Source organism: Lissotriton vulgaris, chromosome 4_1, assembly GCF_964263255.1.
Source record: "Lissotriton vulgaris chromosome 4_1, aLisVul1.2, whole genome shotgun sequence".
Taxonomy (NCBI): Eukaryota; Metazoa; Chordata; class Amphibia; order Caudata; family Salamandridae; genus Lissotriton; species Lissotriton vulgaris.
In genome coordinates, this window is record NC_141691.1 from 1,653,603,482 (window position 1) to 1,653,625,600 (window position 22,119).

The following is a 22,119-nucleotide window of genomic DNA, read 5'->3' on the forward strand; positions in this document are numbered from 1 at the left end:
TTATGTTATCCTTCGTACCCACGATGGAAGATTATGCCCAGCAGTTGCCCAATGCATTTCAGAAACTCGTGCAGCAAGTTAACACATATGGTTACAAGAACATCTTCACTCATACAGAAAGGCGGACGTTCATGTTTTTTTGTAATTCCCAGCTTCTGTTGTACTGAAATTAAGAGCTGAGGTTAGCGGTTCTATTATTTGCTGCACTTGGCTTCTGACAATTTTTACGCCGTTAACAATTGCCAATTTTGATAAGCTGTTGTCTGTTGTTTGGTTTATTTTATTGCTAAACCTAGACCACGTTGCATTCCTGATTAATGAAACAGATTTTTTTAAGCATTCTTGTTAGAAAATATTTCTACTCCTCACTCCAATAATTTTAAGCTCAGAACTTAAAATTCATTGCACTGAACTTTTTATGTTCCAGATTTGATTCTGGTTGGTCGTACTGCATTCTTTGTATTTGACCAAAGAAGCCTGATAGATAAGTGGTAATGATTTCGTAGTAAACCTATCACATTGCACACATAATTGTGTTAGAAAAAAATGTAGGTGCAGAACAGGTTTTTAGATATTATCTTAAATGGTTTGTTACTGGCCTACTCCAGATTCTGAAAAGAAGAGGAAAACACTACTGATTTGTTTGTCATTTTTGAAAAATATTATTTCAAAAAAATATCTTATAGGCTGGTCTGACAATGCTAAAGCAGGTTCAGTGGGGCACAGATAAGAACAAAGCCAGTATATCTCTAAAAGGATGGTTTTTAGTAAGTGATGTCAGAAGTGAGACCCTGCCTTTCTTTTTTAAAGAAAGGTGTGCTATGAATGTGTGTTCAAATACAGGGCCTCATTACGACGTCAGTCAGAAATAGGGTTACCAACTGGCAGGGTGCAAATTCAGGACGGTCAGAGAAAAAATTCAGGACAAAGGGTCAAAATTCAGGACAGAAGATCAAAATTCAGGACAAAAATTAGGGACGAAACATACGTTTTACAGACATATCAGAGGAGGTGGCACAATAATAAATAAGTAAGTAAATAGACAACCAAAATAAATACGAGTCAAAATAAGTTTATATAAGGTTGATCCAATTGTGCACTTCAGTTTTTAGTATGCGCGCAACTTTGCAAAGCGACATCAGGCCCTTTCTGCAATCAAGATTTGTGCTAGTAACAATAAACATTAATAAATAGTATTTTTTATTTGTATGTTGAAATCTGTGTACAGTGAAAACGGTGTTAGTTATTTTATTTGTATTTTCTACAGCATGGCGCCAAGACAAAAGCAGAACGCTTTGCCCTAGTCCCATGCAGGAGAAGGCACCCCACATGCTGTCACTACAATTGGGCCCATTAGCACTTATAGAATGACAATCCGCTGCAGTCACAGACTGACAATGGGCCGCTCCACAGTCTGCACGAGGGAGGTCTGGGAGGGGCGGCTGCAGGGAGCCTCTTCAGTTTAAAAGATAAGAGCGAGAGGCCCGAGTGAAATCTTTTTAACTTACGGGGCCTCTCGCATGGGAAACAGCATTTCTTTCTGAGATTTCCCATTTCGATTTTAGTATGATGGCTGTAAGGCGTCCGTAATTTGGGATCCCCAAATTACGGACGCCTTGTGGACATCATATTAAAATGACGGACGGTCCGTGAAATTTACGGACGGTTGGTCACCCTAGTCAGAAAGCCTCTGACCTACAGCCATATTCCCCTAGACCGTGTCGGAACCCATCCTCCCGACTCGGTCGGAAACAATTGTGACCGACCAATTAAAATGCTTGCGGTTGGAAGGAGACTTTCAAATCAGTTCTGACCGGCATTAGGAGAATCCGAGCCGATCAGAGCTGATTAGTACAGCTCAACGGACAGCTTTTCTGACCGACCGATTACGATGGAAGATTCCAACAGCCTTTCCAACTCGGTCTGTTCAACACAAAAAGGCTGTCGGAAACTGACTTTGGGGGACCCTAGCAGGACCCCCTTCATCCTGAATTTGCCGGTTTGGGGTCGACGGTGTACCCAAGGAACCCCTGGTAAAACCATGCACAATATGGCAGCCACCATGGAGTGCCCGCCACAGTGTGCAAGGTTTCCGGAGACACCAATTTTCCCCATAGGAGCCTGTGTCATCGGTCGGAATACAGGCTCTCTTTGAAGTCGATGGGAGTCCTGAACGGGGTTCAGACGCATCATATTCGGTCGGGCGTAACCTTCGACCTAGAGTCGGTCAGAACCGAATCTGACGAGTAGTCGGGGGGGTTGGGTTTGCAACCAACATCCTAATGCGGCCCTTAGTCGCAATTGATACCACACACACAAAAATGTTCCCGTACTCCGTTCAACAAACAGAAAGTTTTGACCAAATCTTGCAGGGTCATGTAGTAGGAGCTGCGTAACTGAAGTGCGCATTCTATTGAATAGCGTTCACATGAAAATGAAATGATATGGAAATAAGTTTTGCAAAGCGCTCAATCGCCCAAGGGCATCTTGGTGCTTGTAGCACAACAGAAGGGAGATTAGGGCATCTGGTTATGCAGCTAAGAACTAAAAAGCCAGGTTTTAAGATTCTTTCTAAAAACTGAAATGGATGGACTGGTCTTTAAGTGGGGGCTGGGGCATTCCACCATTTGGTTTTACCATACATGAAACATCTAACATCTTCCCCCAACAAGCTCTTCTAAACATGGCCACTTTAAGGTTCACTGCTGAGGAGGATCGAAGTGGCCTAGAGGGAATGTCTCTTACCAGTTTTATTTTTTAAGTAGTCTGGGCTTTTGTCATTTAAGGCCTAAAAAGGCGATATAATGCACCTTGAAGTCTAACCTCTTCTCAATTGGCATCCAGTGAAATTCCACTAATGTCTTAGCCACTGAGCTGTGTCTAGGTATTCCAAGCAATAGACGTGCTGCCGAGTTCTACTAAATTTGTAGAACTCAGCAGCACGTCTATTGTTAGATTTTAAAATTCATCTGAAGCTGTTCATTGCATCCTAAATTCTCTACATAGAACAACTATTTGAAAAGAACAGAAAAACAACAATCACCTAAGGAAGATGAGACGCACCCAACGAGCCTTGCCTTTTGAAGCACATAAATACAGCCCAGACCCCGGGTCCTGTCCTCTTACCCCTTCTATTGCATGACATTATGGATACCATAACCCATCTCTAGCCTTGTGGACACATCATTTCAATTCAAGAGGAAGAGAAACTTCAAATAGAATTAGACAGAATTTATAGTTAACTTTACTGTGGTGCACTGCAGGGAACTACTCAATCACCACACGCCACAAATGGAGTGGACAAGGCGCACACGCCACGAATGGAGTGGAGAAGGTGGTCATGTGGCAGGATATTATCTGGAGTGTGAGCCATTGGGAAAGAGGTACACCATATGGGTGATTTAAAAAATGACAGGATGAGAGTAGGAAGGTGAAGGACAAGTTTTGCAAGACACAGGTGGCCAAGACTGGTGGTGCTGTTATATGGAATATGTGGACAGATAAGTGACTGCAGATACATACTATACTTAGAATTGCAGAGTTGGCTGTGGTGTCATGGTGATGCAACATTGATTTCTCAGAATGGCATATATTGACGGTGACATAGTTCACCATTCATCATTTACTTAACACTGTTAAACCACTGAGATGCTGCAACCATATTAGCTGTTTGGGTGAAATATGAAAGGGTTACTTGTTCATGCACTTGCAGAGCACGACCGCTAGACTGTGGCCCACACCAGGAATCTGAATGGAACCATAATCCACGGATAAGATTTCCATGTGAGCCATGTTGCATGTCAGTGTTGTGTAACATGCAACAGGCTGCTCTGATTTTGCACAGCACTTCTAGGGAATGCTTGAGCACTCCTCTTGTATGAACAAATGATTTGATGCATGGCACGGGGATGTCAAAAGTAAGGTCAGTGACAGTTTGCATACATATGAGTGTTCTGGTGTACTTCCATTAAGTCATGGAAGTTTGGCATCAGAAAGGGATGAGTGCAAAGAGAGACCATGCCCAGCATCATCTGCAACACACATGTGGTCTCTTTTTTTGCAGTTACACTAGAATGCTGCAGTCATTCGATACATGCATGCACACAATGTCACCATCGTAGGCAAATTGATATGATGTGAAGGTATGAGTGAATATCTTTGTGATGCCATTTCTGGCTTGCTGTAGGCAACTGTTGGAAAACATTGCTGTTGTACACACCCCTGAAATTCAGCATACACACATGTGAAGCAGCCCCTAGAATCGCAGCCTGCTTGCATGTTGATGTAGTGGCACTGATGTCTTTTGCAGCAATGCTGGTCTCTGTGGCAGGGTGGCTAAAGTGCCACATGGCTGAAATTATTGGCACCAATTACTCGAGAGGTGGGCAATGGATTACACTTTACATTCCACCTATTGCCTTTCCACCTCTGGCTGTGGGATGGTGATATACCGGGGCACAACAAATCTAATGACGCTGGTCCTGATGTGCGACAAAGCTCTCAGGATTGGATGTGCGCTCTACTCCTGTTTCATAGACTTCCAAACCTCTTTTGACAGCATCACTAGAGGTGCCTTGTGGTGTGGCAAATCGCGGGACCAGGGTCTCTCAGTTGATTTCCTGAGTCCTATCGAGCAACTGTACCCAAACACCTGGGTGTGGGTCAAACTAGGGGACGGTGCATGCATCTCAAGGAAGATCCCCACAAATTCGGAGCTGAAGCAAGGCTGTGTACTTGGGCCCCTGCTTTTCAACCGCTGATTTATTGGCAGCCCTAGACAAAGTTCACTGTCACCCTCCCAAACTGGGAGATCAACGCATGACACATCTCCTCTATGCTGACGACCTTGTAATGTTAAGCTAAACTATCATTGTCTTACAGAGTCTACTTTACTTCTGCACTGCCGGAAACAGTCTTGAAATTAATTTTGCAGAAACTATGATGGTCACCTTCGGAAGAAAAACCACAGGTCATGGTAGGTGGCATCTCAACAGGAAATTACTTCTGCAAAGTGCAGAGTACAAATATCTGGGCATTTAACTAGACAGCCAAGGCACTTTCAAAACTCACCTGCTTTCACTGAAATCAAAGGTACCGGCCTTATGCTTGATCTCACGACTCTAGCTCAGAGTCTTCGAAGACCGCGTCTAGACCCTTTACTTCAGGTCATGCACGCACAATTAACTCCCTCATTGACTTGCGGGAGTGAAATCACTGTGGGTAAGGAAGTCATGCTGCTGAATAAGGTAATCCTCAAAACTATAAAGTAGCTGTTTTTCTACCAAAAAGAGTGCCACAGACACTATTAAGTCTTGGGTTCATGCGACTAAAGCAGTCCTCGGCCAGAAGTAGTTCCTTTCTTATCTTCAGTCACAGGCCCAGACTTGCCCTACAAGACACTATGGACGGCGTACTCTGGAAGAACTTGGCAGCTCTGGATCACCTTACAAGCGCTATCTTCAAAACAAACTAAACAAACTCTAGTATGCAGAAGCATGGGGGGGGGAAATCTTCCAGAGTCAGCCTTTAAAAAGCTTACACCAATCACAGCCAAAAAAGCCCTCCTCTATTCCCCATTGTCATCACGGTTGATGTTTAGGTTGGCTTTTTAGGTCTGAGCGCCAGGATACCCGTAGGGTGGCAGTTGCGCTATATAAGAACCTAATTCAATTCAAATCAATTAAAAAAAGCTGTCAAGGCTAGAAGGACATGACAGCATTGAGTAAGCGCTCGTAAGCCTGGCAGTAATCAACTCCTATCATCCATGGTATCCGCAGCAATGCACTACCTGTAGTTGTTAAAATCCAGGTTTGTGACACTTATACTGGGGGGGGGGGGTGAAACATGCAGGTGCACCTCTCGCCATGGCAGAACGTTTAATGTGTCGTCTCTGCAGCTTAAGCGAGGAAACCATCATCCATGTACTATGCACTTGCCCTGCCTTACTGCAGTTAAGATAAGACTTACTCCACAAGGACCTCGTTGATTTGGGAGTCCAACCCTGCCGTCAGGCTGTGATCGCCAGCCTGAACAGTGAGAGCACCATATTAAATGGGAAGACTGTTACGTTCTTCCAGGAGGCTGCAGCATAATTGTGTTCCTTATGCAACATACCCGCTCCAGAGCTTCATCCTTAAAATTGTTCACCTTTTTGCATAGCTATTACGCAACACCTGAAGTGACCCCGGGACAACCCATCCCTGGCTTTGCATTTTGCACTTTCCAATTGTTCTGGATTTTAAAATGAATACCACTTGAACCTACTATAACAACCATGGTACAGCCATATGCTGCTTCTGCACTTTCTCATGCACTCTTCTTCTATCATGCTTCCTTCAGATAGTCGATCTAAGAATTTCCTTCGGAATACATGTACCTTTGCACTTTCTCCTATGTATTTGACTAATACCCTTTGTTTGCTTTGCACTTTTGCCTTTTTTAGGTTTTAACTAATTCTGGAACTTAAAAAGAACTCCATGCGGAACACTTAAGGAGTAAGGCGTTCATAATTCCATCACACTGTAGGTGTTGCTCAGTTTCATAGCAGCCAGTGTACAAATGTGTACTGTTGCCCTGGTTTCCTTGAGGACAGAACAGGCAATCCATAAAGTTTACTTGCTTTGAGGATTTGACCCTCTCTGATCAAACAAGATGTTTTGGGGCTTGTGCTTCTCCTGCAGGGTAGCAGAAAGCCTGTCAGTTGTGTGCAGATGTTTAACTGTGATAATGCCATTTGCCATAGTTCTTTATTCAACTGTTGCTTCTTCTCCATGAACTTTCGACTGCGAGAGACAGTTACTATGCTGGGGAATATTGTTCACTTGATGCAATAAACTTTCCATTTCATTAGCTATCCTAAGGGGCTACATGTCTTAAGCAGTGTGTTAAAATATGATCCTTGTAAGAAAATAGACCACCGACATCACTGGGTGATACCGCCTGTAATGGCCATCTGTCACCACGGGGACGTATGGTCCATTTAAACAGGGAAGTTTGTTCCTAACAATTCCTGTCACATTAAAGCATAAGTCTCTTTTTCTATTGTCTCTAAATTCTGTTTGGGTTAGAGATAACTAAAGACAGTCACCGAATATTCCTGTTTCATATTTTTCCATCGTGCCTAAATGGTACCAAAACCCTTGTCAGAAAACTTTCACTCCACGATCAAGGGCCTACAGTATTATTGCACCTAAAATGCAACACCTCCTTGACCAGTTAAAAGTCTTTTGATATTACAATGTCCAAATGAACTTTGTTGTCTTCTTTTTAGATGGCAAGTGAAAGAAGTACTGTTTTAGTTCTCCAAAAACATTGTGGCAATACCCAGCTAGTCTTGAAAGGCCCTGCCTTTGGAATCTCCCAGTCGAACGATGCTTGGAGCTTAGCCTCAAATTTCTGGATCTTCTCTCCGCCAATCTATATCCCAAGGTAGACCACTACTTCATTCTAGTCAGGCACTTGCCTACCTTGAACATATGGTATGATCTTTGCACTGTCCGCGGAACCCTATTAAGGTGGTTCAGGTGTTTTTTCCGTCTAGCCCTGAAGGTCGATAGGCATTCTGACTGGGTGACTCAGAAATCCTCCAGGCCAGCAAGGATTCCGTTCTCTGCCTTATGAAATGTGGCGAGGCCTTCTTTACCTGATATGGCATGTCCCTTTACTGGTAAAGTACTGTTGGGGTCCTGGCCAGTTTCTCCTTAGCACTAAGGTTAACCGTAATCTGCCTTTAGCCAGTGTCATCCAGATTGTTCACAAACTCATCTACCTGAGCAACTGAATGGACAAAGATCATGGCTATCTCATTGAGACCATAGTGGTATGCACATGTGTGGTCCCCCACTTAGGAATCAACTGCTCTACATTTCTCCATAGGCTGTGACTTGTCAATGACTTTTAGGGCATGCATCTTGGCCACCTCTACCTTGATGCAATTGTGTACCTTATCCAACACCCAGTAGATTTGGCTCTTCAGAAGGAAACTGTCTCCAGTATCAATGCTGTGTGTGCAAGAATTGTCTCCCCACTCCTGTTGCACAGGTGTCATATGAAGAGGGATTAATTCCCTCTACTTAATTTACAAAAAGGAACTCCATCTGCCAAGTTCCGCATCCCCTGCACAGATCAGATTAGAGTTGGGGTTAACTAATTACGAAGCCTATAACCTTGGTACTTACCTCAAGCTCTGCCACAAATTAAGACAGGCTGAACCTGGTACACTAGAATCTCTAGTTTGGAAAGAAATTAACGAGAGCAACCCAGGAGGATCATTTGGCTGTCTTTTGAAGGATTACATCCACCAGATGTCAGCTGCTGACCACTGGGCCCTCAATCCTAGTCAGTCTGCCTTTAAAAACGCAATCAAAATATGTGTGAGATCGAGATCTCTCCCTACTGACAAAGCTCTCCTCATTAAATGCTCTCCTTATTAAATGCCATTTGATGTGCAGCAATTCATTGCGTTTCTGTTTTAAATGCCGACGCGTTTCAAACCCAGTTTCATCACTTTGTGGGTTCTCATCAGGGCTCTGTCTCTTTTGTTTATCTGTATTCCAGCGTTTTGCCGGTCAACTGTTGTACGATTCCCTCACTGTTTCGTCTGAGTCTTTCTCTTTTCAGATCTGTGTCACAGGCAATGTTAGCTGACACTTGAACAGGGCCCTGCGTTTGTCCCCACCCCCAACTGGTCCCAGGTCCCTATCACACTGGGCCTCTTTTTGACATTACACTTTGAAAGCCTGATTGTCAGGTCTGCTGGCATTGCATATAACATTCGGGATGTACTACAACGAGCAAAGACAGGATTCCAAAGCAATTGTTGTGTATCCCATGCTTGGTTGCTGAAAACGTAGCTTTGTTCTACAAACGTTTGTCTCTGCATTTGTTGTTGGTACAGGGACTGCCTCAAACTGGATTTTGTGGTTAAATGTTGGAGGGCATTAGGATTACCGTAGCACACTCACCACTCAAAGCCTGAGCCCTCAGAGCCCAAGTTTAGTGTAGCCAAAGACTTTACCTATATGGAAAATGCCCAAAATGGGGAACATTAGCGCCAGTAATGTTTTCATCCATTGGTTAGGGTGTTCCCATGGGTCATTCCCACCAACAAGCTCATGCCAAGCATAAATGTGACATATACAGGCACCAACTTCGGAACACTTCTAGACCTGTGGAAGATCTGAAGAGGACTGAACTTGCTGTCGGAGACCTCAGAAGTGCCCTAGACGACAGGGACTGCTCTCTCTAGTACCAGGGGAAAAATGTGGACTCCTATGGTTATACGGTTGAGCTGCTGTTCACGCTACAAGGATACAGCAAGCTTCAAGGGGCCTTTCCTGCAATTGCCCAGCTGATGAGAGGCAACTGGACCTGGACTGGACTCTGCCTGAGACTCTATTAAGTGCCTCTACTACAGTCCCCAGGGGGGGGCGTTAGAAGTGTGCTCCTGTGGTGGATTGGTACTTAAAGGACTAAAGTCAGAAAGTAAAATCTTTCACCAGGATGAACCTGGTTGGTGTATCCGACCTGCACTCCATCGCTGTCAGCATCAAATCACTCCTAGGTCCCGGTCTACACACAACCTTTAACTATCATTGGCACTGTGTCCTTCTTGGAGCTACTTTTACTTAATGCTTAAAAAAGTCTTTTTTCCGGGTCCCTTTATTGGATTTTTGTCATTTTGTTTATTCAATGTTACTCAATTTTTCTCATTTATTTTGGAATATTTATTGTTTTGCATTTCAAGTTTATTATTGTTTTAGTACTGCATACATACTTTAGCAGTTGCTGCTCAGTTAATCCTGTCTGCTCTATGCCATAGCTACAATGGGATTGAGCTCAGGTTTATTTAGTGTTGTTAGTGGTTAACCGTATGAGGGATTGTGAATATTACATGAGATGGGTACCTACCCCCCTCATCTAATAAACCAATTTCTTGCAGACATTGTAGACGTCTCCACACAGCAGGTTGGGGAGGGGCTGACGTTTCACCTCAACGTTTCCTCCTTCCATGTTGATCACTGCTGTTTTCACTAAAGAGTGTTAAGGTGTAAACCTATTCACTTGATACACTTGATGTGATTCATAGCCTGCAGCCAAATCAGCTAAGTAGTTGTACTCACTGGTATTCAGAATAGTGAAGTGTTTGTCTAGCTTGTCCTCTAGAGCCTTAAGCCTTACAGGTTGGACCTCTTATCCTTCCAGGCCTGCTCAGCATTCTCTTCTAGTCATACTCATTTCACATCTCTTGCTTGGTATAAAGATTTTTTTTCATTTTGTGCTTCAGCTTCATTGTTTTGTGCAAGAGGACAAGAACACTTTCACCACCTCGGGCAAGGATAATCTTGGGTTTCCTTCCCTAACATTCACCAAAGTCTGTGTTCCCGGGCAGGCTCTCCCTCCGTTTTGGCTACAAAGTAGGAGACTTGACTCACCATGCGGTAATAAATCATCCACCACACACCACTTGTATTACAAATTTCAAGAACAAATGTTCTACAGGATTAGGACTTCTTGAACCCCATGTACCCACAATACCTCACTTCCCCATCAGCCCTGGGAACCAGTAAGAGCTTCTTTCTGGTCAAATCACTCATTAAGTTCTTGAATTGCAAGTCAACTTTCCTAGGCCTAATGCCCAAGATAAGCATTTTTCTTTCTCAAATCAATGACACAGATAAGCGGGGAACTTCAGTTTCCTGCCAAATTCTTTGCCACCTATGCAAGGGAGCCATGGATGAGATGTTCACACAGCAATTTATAATAGCTAAGCCCTACTAAACAGTAGCCCTTCTTGAAGGAAGGAGGAGCTTGGACGGCAGAGCACATAACTATTTCCATTGCTCTGTCGCGTGCAGAGTCGCGGAGCCAGATTTCCTGGAGAATGGTGGCTGTGGCCTACTGGAATCATTATCGTGCCACATCATGTTCCACCCGCACTTACCATGTCTTGTGCCACTTTAACTTCATCCTGAATGTCCTGTAGAACTTATGCCTGCTTCCTCTGACATGCGTGTCCTCTACAGAGAACCTTGCGGTCCACGAGTTGGCCTTCATTGGGTTCATGATCTTCTCCCTCAGCCTCATGATTCTGAACTATCTCCCTTGGAAGATGACTGGGTTAAACACTGTTAGTTCTGAGCATCATCCTCTGCACCCAAGAACTTAATATGAAAACATCTGGATTGCTGATGTGCAGCGTACTATAAACATCTGTGAATTGTGAAAAAATATCTTGAATTACTGACTGTGCTTCATGTCATGGATGGTAAAGCTTCTGGAATGGCCTGTGCTAGGCTTTTACCTTAGAGATGGGGCAAACTCATGGCCACTGAGAGAAAACAGTCTACCCCCAAACTGATGGTGTTTGTTCCCATTTAGTACTCTCTCTCTTTGTCTTCTTCCTTTGCTCCTCTCTCCTGAATCTCTCCCCTTGCCCGCTACACCGCCTAGCCCTTTGCCCTTTTGTGCCCTTTGGCTAAGCCCTCCTTCTCCCCTTGTTGGGAAAGATCCAATATTTATATTCTGGAGTCTCAGCGAACCCTCTGAGAGAGCCCATAGCGCCAAGGGGGCCACTCACAGTTGAGGTATGGTATGGCACCCCTTGCCAAAGCACTTTTGTGGAAGCGTCCAGTGTGTAGCCTTGGAGTCTCAGAGACCCCTCTGAGAGAGTCCACTGCGTATAGGGAGCCTCTCTCAACAGAGATGGGGAATTGATACCACTTCCCCTGGGTTCACAGCTTACCGGACTTTGGATGCACTTTGACTCGTCTACCGGTTTGTGTTTCCCCCGGCACCCTGCCTCTCCTCTTTCCATGCTGTGTCTCTCACCCTCCCCTCCTCTTTCCCTCCTCCATTGTCTGTATACTTCCCCTTGCTCCTCCCCTCTCCACTGAATCTCTCACCTTGCCTACTTTTTCCCTTACTTATATGTCCTTCTTGTTTGTCTCGACCTACATGTAACTATGTTGCCATGCTCTAATAAGTGTGTAACCTTTGTAACAATGTAACCTGCAATTATGGTCTGATACTCATGTAGGGCGCTCCGATACCTCCGGGTCTACCAAGCGTTATATAAAACCTTTAAAATAAATAAATAAATAAAATAAAATAAGTGAAGAGAAGAACCTTAGTGTAGTGGTCACTGATGGGCAAAGAGTCTACCTGCTCTGCTAATGAGATTTTCTATTCTTCTAATTTGACAGTTACAAAATAACTCAGCAAGGCTACCATACTTTGAATGTAATAGAACCGTGACATCTCAACATTGCTACTTTATGTTTCATCAAGCTCTTCTTAGAGCAGCAAGAGGTTTATTGGGGCACTAGTTGCACTTGCTAGAAGGGCTGTTGCAATTTATTTCCGACCAATTGTTCTCTTCTTAGCTGGGCTGCTATAGAATTAACTAGGTGATTTGGGAAGAGGGTGTGTTTATGCTCTTCACTGCAGTTCTGCTATCCCTGCAGTTGGACCGTTCCAGTTCTTTCCTGCAGGAATGTAATGTTTTCATGGGACCTTTTTAGGACATCTAGCCATGACTTGGGAATTTATTGTCGCCCACCCCAGTGGTAATATCATTGGTTTGGGCCATTACTGGTCCTTGTTAAAGGGAGTGCTCTAAAGTAAATGTAGTGTTACAATACCAGAGTTTCTCTATTTGGAAGCTACGCTCGTGAACTGACAATGTCAGAGCTTTTCCATAGGGCTGTTGTTTGTTTAATTCAAAAGCATCCGAATTTCTCAGCAAGGATGGTATACTTTGTAATGTGCACCATTGTTAGCAGTTTCTCAGCAGACAGACCAATATTTAAATGGTCAGGAAGTGTATAAGCCTCGTGCACTCCTGAGCAGGTGTGCAAAATAAGGTATTGGGTGCACATGGCATCACCAGTGTAAGGTTTCATACACACAAAACAATTACAGTACAGCTAGCAACAGTAACTTATCAGAAGAAGACAGCAGTAGCACACACTTATTTCACACACACAAGTAGAGCGCATGCATTCACAATACCTTCTGTTCCTGTACAGATCATTTTATGGTGGAAACCAGATCCTTTGACTGAACTAGTTCCAACTGGCATCTGTACTGCTGTAATCTTGTTATTTAGTTTTATTCTGAGCTAATTGGACTTGCATTTTATTGAGGTTAAAAAGTGTTCATTTCCCTTTGTACAGTGCTTCTGGTGTATTCATGTCATCCTTATTATGGCGATATAGTGCCTTTATTGCATTCAGTTGTTACCCTAAGGCTTTTTGGGGTTCGAGAAGCACTGTGGAATGTTATTGAGCCTGCTCTTCCCTTCATGAGAATTTGTACGGGAGAGTTTATGTACTGAGATTTCTACAATTATTAGCAGAGACTACTGATAATTGTACCACCTGCTATTTAAAAGATTTCTACTAGGGAGTCGGGGTCTATAGCCCTGAAAGAGTCCCCTACTGGACAGATGAGACATTGGGATGTATAGGGCTGCATGACCATCTCTTAACAGTCAACAGCTGCATTGCTTAGATGCCTTTTGCCATCCTCACCGCACAAAGGACAAAGACAGAGAGCTGAGGCGAGGCCTGCAAGAGCCGAGACACCCTGAAACACATCCACCAACATTGACACTGATGATCTCTGAGGACCCCACTCACAAGTAGGGGATGAAGAGCATGGTCTTCAGTGGATGCGTGGAAGTTACCTGCAAATGGTGAAGCAGGCCCTAAATGTACATCTTATTTGGGACACGCATGCCAAGGCCCGGACAGGTTCCCTCCATATGGCTTTTATGGACCTCTCCTGTTCCTTTGACTTTGTGGATAGGAAGAAGCTGTGGGTTTTAATGGACCAGGTGGGAGTGGATCACATTTTGTTGGATCTTGTAAAGTGCTTAGATTAGGATACACCCCTCAAAGTGCGCTATACACATTCAGGGGATTGAACTAGAACTTTAAGGGTAGGCAGAGGAGTGAGGTGAGGTTGTATTCTGGCTCCTCTTTGTTTTTATTTTAAATTAATTCTCTTGATAAAGCTTTGAGGTTATATAGTAAAGACATCCCTAAAATCTGCTCCCGTGCAGTGACGGTTCTCTTATGTGCAGATGATGCTGTTCTTTTGGGGCTAACTGTAAATGGCCTCCAAACTTTATTAAATGGTTGTAGTGATTTTATGAGCAATCAAAGTCTGAAGGTTAACCATCCAAAATCATATATAATGACATGCGACCCTAAATTTACAAAATCCCTCAAAAATTCTATTGGTGGGACACAGATATATAGGGAACCCTCATTGAGTATGGTGTTTAATCTGTATACAACTGTTCAGAGAATGCCAAATTCCTAAAAATAGTGAATGTCAGTTTGAAAGCAAATGACCTGTTATGGACAGCTTTTATCTCTATGAAACACCTGAAACCGTCCGTACCTACTTTGAGAAATCAAGTTGATATCATTAGAGATCTGAGCACTGTAAACAGTGCTTACTCTAAGGAGAGCGTTTACTTGATACCGCACTATTTGCAAATAGTGAAACTTTCATAAGAAACACACCACAGAGTATTATAAAGTATCTACTGAGAACAGTGTACACTCCATGAAACAGTTTTAAAAAAGACACTATATGCAAAAAAATCACCATGATCTGAAGGTGCTAAACATCCTACTACCGGCATCTTTAATGCTGTCTTAAAAACTTCACAGATAGCCCATCTTCTCAAGCAAAACAAGCACTTGTATATAAGTTATTACCTGGTGTACACAGGTTTCTAAGATATGTAGAAATTGTCATGCTGACACGATTCTAATAACTCAAGGCTGCTTACAAACGTTAGTATCTACTACTACTGTTGAAAACATTTTCTGCAGTACCAAACAACTTGTGTGGAACATCATGAACACAGGTCGTCAACTGTCACCTGCACATAGAATTACTTTTTAATGCAAAGATTTATAGCGTGTTCAATACCTCTACACACCTATGGTGCATTAGGAGCAGAGGTGTTTTGTAAACACTTCCACCCATTAGCTGGACCCATGCTATACAAAATTAATTAGGTAGACAAGTAATATGGTACTTACCCAACACTATGTACACTTTAAAACAAAGTAGCATACTAAATGGATGATGTCATCAATTATATAATTTGAGATGTCATGAATGCTGTTATAAACGATGCCATTACTGATGTCATATGTGAGGTCATAATCAGTGCATGGGGGTCTTAAATTATAGTTAGTTCTGCTAACTATATCTGGCGAAGTTCTGTTTTTTATTTATTTATTATTTCAAAGCGTTAATGTTATCACTGACATATTCACCCCAGCATGTTCCAGAAAGGAGCTGAAGTGAGGTTGTTTTGGGAAGTGTTTTGAAGATTCGCCAAATGCGGCCAAACTTATTAGCAAACAAAAAAAACGCTCTTTCTATGGAAAAGCAGACTTAACTGTAACTACCTAGTGGAGACAGCCACTAGGTGATATTTAGATTTATTGCAGCTAAATGTTTCTTTTAACACCATAATGTAGATTTTCCTAGTACTTATGATGGAAAGTCTTAATTTTATTAAAGACACAGAGGCGAGTATTATGCCTTCTTTTCTTGCTTTATTCTCAATAGCAGCAAGATAAGTAAACAACTACAATACCCAGAAGGCACAGCAGTAAAAACTACTGGCCAATGGGGATTGGATAAAACAAACAATAAACCAATCACAACATGGATAGTATATATGGCCCGATCTGACCACGAGTAGTCCTCTTTTCTTGTGCGAGAAAGTCAGTGGGAATGCATAAACAAAGGAAATATAGATAACAAAATGCAAAAAAGTCATAATCCAAGCAAATAAATCCTGAAGGAAACCCAGAACTGCAAGATAGTGATGGAGGAAAGTCCAAAGGAAATATGATGAGGATCCTGATGCAGAGAGGCAATCCATAGGAGCAGACACAGTCTTAAGTGGAGGCTGGTGGTAAAGCCGGAGTTCCTAAGGGTGGGAAAGACAGACATAATTAGTAATGCAGAGGTGGGATAATACTCGCCTCCGTGTCTTTAATAAAATTAAGACTTTCCGTCATAAGTACTAGGAAAATCTACATTTTATGTCAAGAACGGAGGCTCCTATTATGCTTGTTCAAAGCATATTAACCACCAAAGAAGAAGAAGTAACAACAGGTTTGCAATAAAATGTTTTGAAAACCGAATCATTTGACCAATCTGCTGATTTCAGGATATCCTCATAACGAGAGCCTGCCCAAAAGGCTTTAGAGGCCATAGCACCCCTAGCGGAGTGTGCACCAAAGGCGGTAATGTCAATGCCCGCGAGGGACATAATCCAACGCACCCAACGGGCGAGCATGGCAGAGGACACAGGATGATGGGGTTTGCGAAAAGAAATGAGCATTTGCGAATAAGAGGAGGTCCTGAGATCAGCAGTTTTTTGTTCATAACTTTTGAGGCATTGACCAACACAGAGCTGAGGTTGGAAAGGGAAATAGGCATAAAACACAGATTGCAAATTGGTTTTGGTACGCCTGTGAACCTGAAACAAAACACCAGAAGGTGAAAACTGTCTGGAAGACAAATCCAAAGCTTTGACATCAGAAACACGTTTGATTGATATTAAGCACAATAACATGTTAAGTTTGGCTGAAAGCATTTTGAGAGAGAGAGAGCATCATTGTCAGGCCATGAGATAAACAATTTGAAAACCAAATTAACATCCCATAAAACGGAACACTTAGCCAACAGAGGTTTCGAGAAACGGACTCCTCGGAGAAGACGACACACCAATGGATGAGTACCTACCGGCTTATTGTCAATGGGACAGTGGTTCAGAGAGATAGCAGATCTGTAAAGGTTGATAGTGCGGTAAGATTTACCCGCGCTAGCTTCTGAAGCTAGAAAGTTAACCACAAAACTTAGAGGGGCTGAAAAGGGATCAACAGACCGTTCCAGACACCAGCTTAACCATAATGTCTAAGCTGACTTGTAGGCTCTGGAAGTGCCCGGGGCCCCAGCTTGATTGATAAAGAGTGAAGCTTCCTGTGAAACGATGAAGTCAGAAGAGGAAGACCGGAAATTTTCCATGTTGAAAGAACCAGGGATTGGTCTAGAATCATGGCGTGGGGAAGACCATGAGGGTCTAGGAGGAGATCTTCGCTGAAAGGAAGAAGTACCGGAAACTCCACTGCCAGCTCCAGAAGCGAAGGGAACCAGATTTGAGCTTGCCAGAAAGGAGCTAGAAGAACCAATGAGGTCGACTGACTTCGGACTTGAGCAAGCACCCTGTTGATCATCAGGAATGGAGGGAAAGCATAATTGAGGTGTAGGGACCAGTCCTGGAGGAAGGCATCCGTCGCCAGAGCGAGAGGATCCGGTCGCCAACTGAAGAAAGTGGGAAGTTGGGAATTGAGACGAGAAGCAAAAAGATCGATAGAGAAAGGGCCCCATTTCCAGGAGAGAGAAAGAAAGACGGAGGGAAGAAGCTTCCAATCGCTTGAATCTCGAAGATAACAAGAGTGCCAATCTGCAATGGCGTTGCGATTGCCTGGCAGGTACTCCGCCCGAAGGGACAGTTTGTGTTGGAGACAGAATTCCCAGAGGCTCTTTGCAGGTTCTGCGAGTGGTTTGGATTTTGTGCCACCGAGATGGTCTATGTAGCGGACCGCAGAAACATTGTCCATCGAAAGAAGAATGGAACAACTTGCCTTGTTTTTTGCCAGACTGCAAATTGCAAAGGAGCCTGCCAGCATCTCTAATCAATTGATGTTCAATGACGACTCCTCTGGAGACCATGTACCTCCAGTCGAGATTGAACCACATCGGTTGCCCCAACCCGACAGACTGGCATCTGATTCCAAGACAAGATCTGGGGCCATAGCAAAGATCGTTCTTCCTTTCCACGCATCTAAATCCACCATTGAAGTTCGAGGCGAGACTCTAGGTCTAGCTGAATGAGATCGGAATACGCCAGTCCTTTGCGGAGATGTCTTCTCTTCAAGCGTTGCAGGGCGCGATAGTGAAGAGGGCCGGGGAAGATGGCTTGAATAGACGCCAATAGAAGGCCCGCTATTCTTGCAAGAGAACGAAGAGACACTTCGGAGAGCTGGAGAACGTGACGTACCTCTGTTCGAATGGCAGTGACCTTGGATTGTGGAAGGTAAAGACAAGCGGTGGAAGAATCCACACGGAAGCCAAGAAATTCTATACTTTGAGATGAAATTAACATGGATTTTTCTGAATTGATCAAGAAGCCGAGATCGAGGAGAAGAGACTGAGTAACGCCAAGGTTGGCAAGAAGAGACTGTTTGTCGGTGTGCATGAGCAAAATATCGTCCAGATAAATGATCAGACGAATACCTAGGGACCGAAGATAAGACACGACAGGTTTCATCACCTTGGTGAAGCACCAAGAAGCGGAAGAAAGACCGAAAGGAAGCGAACAAAAGCAGTAGGTGACACCGAGCCACTGAAATTGAAGATATTTCGTGTAAGATTCGTGAATGGGAATCGAGAGATAGGCATCTTGCAGGTCTAGTCTGACCATCCAATCTGATGGACGTAAGGTGTCCCTGAGATGGATAATGGTCTCCATCATGAAATGCCGATAAACCACGAACTGGTTGAACCACTTGAGATTGATCACAGGACAAACCTTTTTGTTCTTTTTCCGAACCAAAAAGAGAGAGCTTAGGAAACCTGAGGGATCGAAGGGAGCTTTTAGGATAGCTCGTTTGAGAAGGAGATTTTGAATTTCTTGTGAAACTAGCAGAGCTACGTCTGCGGAAAAAACCAGAGGATGAGGAAAAGTAACCTGGAAAGGAGGAGCGTAGAATTCTATGAGATAACCTTGGACAGAATTGAGGACCCAAGGGTCCGCTGTGAGAGTGCGCCACTTGTGAAGAAATAGAGACAGACGACCTCCGATTGGAGGTGAGGGGCTTACCTTGGGTATTTATTGGCGTTGCTGTTGCTGTTGCGGAAGCCTTTTTGTCCACGGCCACGGAAACCACGACCTCGCCGGAGGGATCGAAGGAAGCTTTAAGGATAGCTCATTTGAGAAGGAGATTTTGAATTTCTTGTGAAACTAGCAGAGCTACGTCTGCGGAAAAAAACAGAGGATATGGAAAAGTAACCTGGAAAGGAGGAGGGTAGAATTCTATGAGATAACCTTGGACAGAATTGAGGACCCAAGGGTCCGCTGTGAGAGTGCGCCACTTGTGAAGAAATAGAGACAGACGACCTCCGATTGGAGGTGAGGGGCTTACCTTGGGTATTGGCGTTGCTGTTGCTGTTGCGGAAGCCTTTTTGTCCACGGCCACGGAAGCCACGACCTCGCTGGGGGTAGAACTGCGGCTTGTACTCCTGATAGCCGGAATTGGCTGCACCTCTGGAACCTTGGTTTTGATAACCGCGGCCGGAAGAGCAGTTCCTGTCTTTGCTGGCCCTGCCAAAAACCCGAGGGGTGAAGACTTTTTTAATGGAGAATTGGGCTTTGTCTAAGGAGGCAAAGGTAGAGACATAGCGGCTGAGATCCTTGACAAGGAAATCACCAAATAGAAGTCCATCAGCCTTCACACCAGGATCCTGGGAAGCCAGGTTCGCCAACTTCAGATCCAACATGATCAACAGGCCCTTGCGGCGTTCATGAATAATGGCAGCGTTGGCATTGCCCAAAAGGCAAAAGGATCTTTGAATCCATAGAGAAATATCCTCAGGATTGAGGTCAGAACCCTCTAGGCGGGCTGTCTCCACCATGTCCAGCACCCGGGCCAAGGGACCAACAACATCCAGTAATTTGTCCTGACAAGTGGACCAAGCTCTGTCAACGCCCTTGCGAGGGTCTTTGCCAAATTTCGAAAAGAAAGTAAGGAGAGGTTGATCGATAGAAGGAGTGACAGTAATGTGAGAAGGTAAGGAAGGCTTGGGGCATTCAGATTTGAGCTTAGCTCTGACAGATTTGTCATGGGGAAGACAGAGTTTTGAGGAGATATATTCACCCACATGGGGGGTGGAGAACCATTCTGTAGAATTAGGGTGTCGGATAGTAGAGGGGTCGAACATAGGAATGCCTTCCGAGTCAAGCACGGGTTGGGATGCAAAAGAGTCAAGTCTAGCTTTCTTGGGAGAAGGAGGATCAATAATCTGAAAGAGGTCTGCCAAATCGTCAGTGTCACCCATATCATCATCATCATCATCTGTGTCAGGGATGGAATCAATGACCAGCTTCTTAGGAACCTTCAAGTTTTTTATCTTGGATTTACTTTTTCCCACAGTAGCTTTATACCCATCCGTGGTAGGAGGCCTGGGAGGGACCGTGCCCTCAGTCGAATGCGAGGACAACTCGCGACCCAGAAGTGACACTTTTTTAGATATAGTAGTGGAAGGTACCAGTTTACGTTTCCTGCTTTCCCCCGCAGACTAGGCCAAAGCTTTGGTCATAAGACTCATAAGAGAATTCTCCATGTGCTTGGAAACGCGATGCATAGAAGCTTCCACAGCTGTTACCACAGAATTATTATTAAAATGGCTAAGGTCATTTTTGAAAGTTTCACTTTCATCATTACGTGCTCAGGGGAGCTTTAAACCTCCATAGGGAAAAAACGAAATGGCAGTGAGAAAAGGGTTACAGACTGGGAAGGGGGTGTGTTTTAGCGTGATAAGAAAGAGGAAAAACACTCCCCTGTGGGCGGGAACTGTGATAGGAGAGACGCCGGTAATGCCGAGGGAACAGGAGCATACAGAACAGCTTCGGCAGAGACGCTGTAAGGGCAATGCAGGCAAAGAAGGTGCGCAGCGGGAAAAACCAACCGCAAAGCGCGTGAGGGGGGGAAAAGACGGGGCCGAAAACGGGACCGGCTTTGACAGGAAACGAGCGCGAGGAGCGCTCGAAGGCACCAAAGAGGAACGAGCGTAAGCAGCGCTCGAAGGGCACACAGTACAAAGCAAATATTGAACAATAAAATACTCAATAACAATGTAAACAAGAGAGTAAGGAGAAATATGACTTACCTGACTGCGTAGCAGCAAGAAAAGAGGGCTACTCGTGGTCAGATCGGGCCATATATACTATCCATGTTGTGATTGGTTTATTGTTTGTTTTATCCAATCCCATTGGCCAGTAGTTTTTCTGCTGTGCCTTCTGGGTATTGTAGTTGTTTACTTATCTTGCTGCTATTGAGAATGAAGCAAGAAAAGAAGGCATAATAGGAGCCTCCGTTCTTGACATAAAATTGCCTAAAGAAAATGGCCAAAACGCCATAGGTATTAAATGAAAATTTAGGTGGCCATGTGTATTATTTTCTAGTGCTCCAAGGGCTCCTAAGACATTCCTTTAGGTATTTCAATCGTATGTTAATAAATATTTTTAAGCAGTTCTTACTATTACAATTGTGATGCTCAAAAGCACTGTAAATAACAGGTTATGGTATAAGTACTTCGAGGCTGCCAGGCAGTGATAGTGGTGCAGAGTAGTTTAAATGTTATTTTCTGAGCCACGGAAGCCAGTGGATGTTTTGAGCGATGACATAAGTGGGGTGAATCTTTAGAATGTTTGTCAGGGTCTGGCTGCGTGGTTTTGTAGTGTCTGTTGCTTCAGGATTGCTTTCTTTGCCTATCTGAACCCCAACTATTGAAAGACACACACACACACACCCACGCACCCACACACACACACTCCGCCCGATCAGGATAGTACACGAAACAGACCTCACTACACACACACAGTGACCATGCATCCCCAGCTTCAGTTTCAAACCCTGTACCACATAGTAATAAATAAGCAGCATTGTGAAGGCGATTTCCTCACAATTGGTACCAGTGGCATCAGTGAGATATTAGCGGGCTTCTGGGTAATCGAGTTTTCTTGCTCTCCCTAGCGAAGTTGCTGCTTATGAACTCCAGCCGTTTTTACTTCTACTAACAAAATGTACAGATCTCGCTTGATGGAATTGATATTTCCTTTGAGCCGACATTACAGTAGGTGCCGATGTCTATTTGAAGAGAGAATAATTGAAGTTGCATGCACACTGGTTGAACCGAGGACAGTAACCATGGCAGCAGTCCGTTTCCGGGACTCCTTCATCACAGAGCTCCTCTTGAAAGCAGATGCCTCCTGGGAGAGGAGATCTGAAGGCA

The 22,119-nt window shown here is 44.0% G+C and overlaps 1 protein-coding gene across 1 annotated transcript in view; it reads right to left on the bottom strand.

Moving 5' to 3' along the window:
* Nucleotides 1-385: 385 nt before the first annotated feature.
* The window catches only part of LOC147724360 (uncharacterized), a 54,057-nt gene continuing 32,323 nt past the window's right edge, over nt 386-22,119 (bottom strand). Inside the window, exons 2-4 of the mRNA XM_086918029.1 lie at nt 19,251-20,345; nt 18,107-18,342; nt 386-511 (exon numbers count right to left, since the gene is read on the bottom strand). Of these exons, the coding sequence (XP_086774155.1) occupies nt 386-511; nt 18,107-18,342; nt 19,251-20,345 (1,457 nt within the window). The remainder of the gene's footprint in view (nt 512-18,106; nt 18,343-19,250; nt 20,346-22,119) is intronic.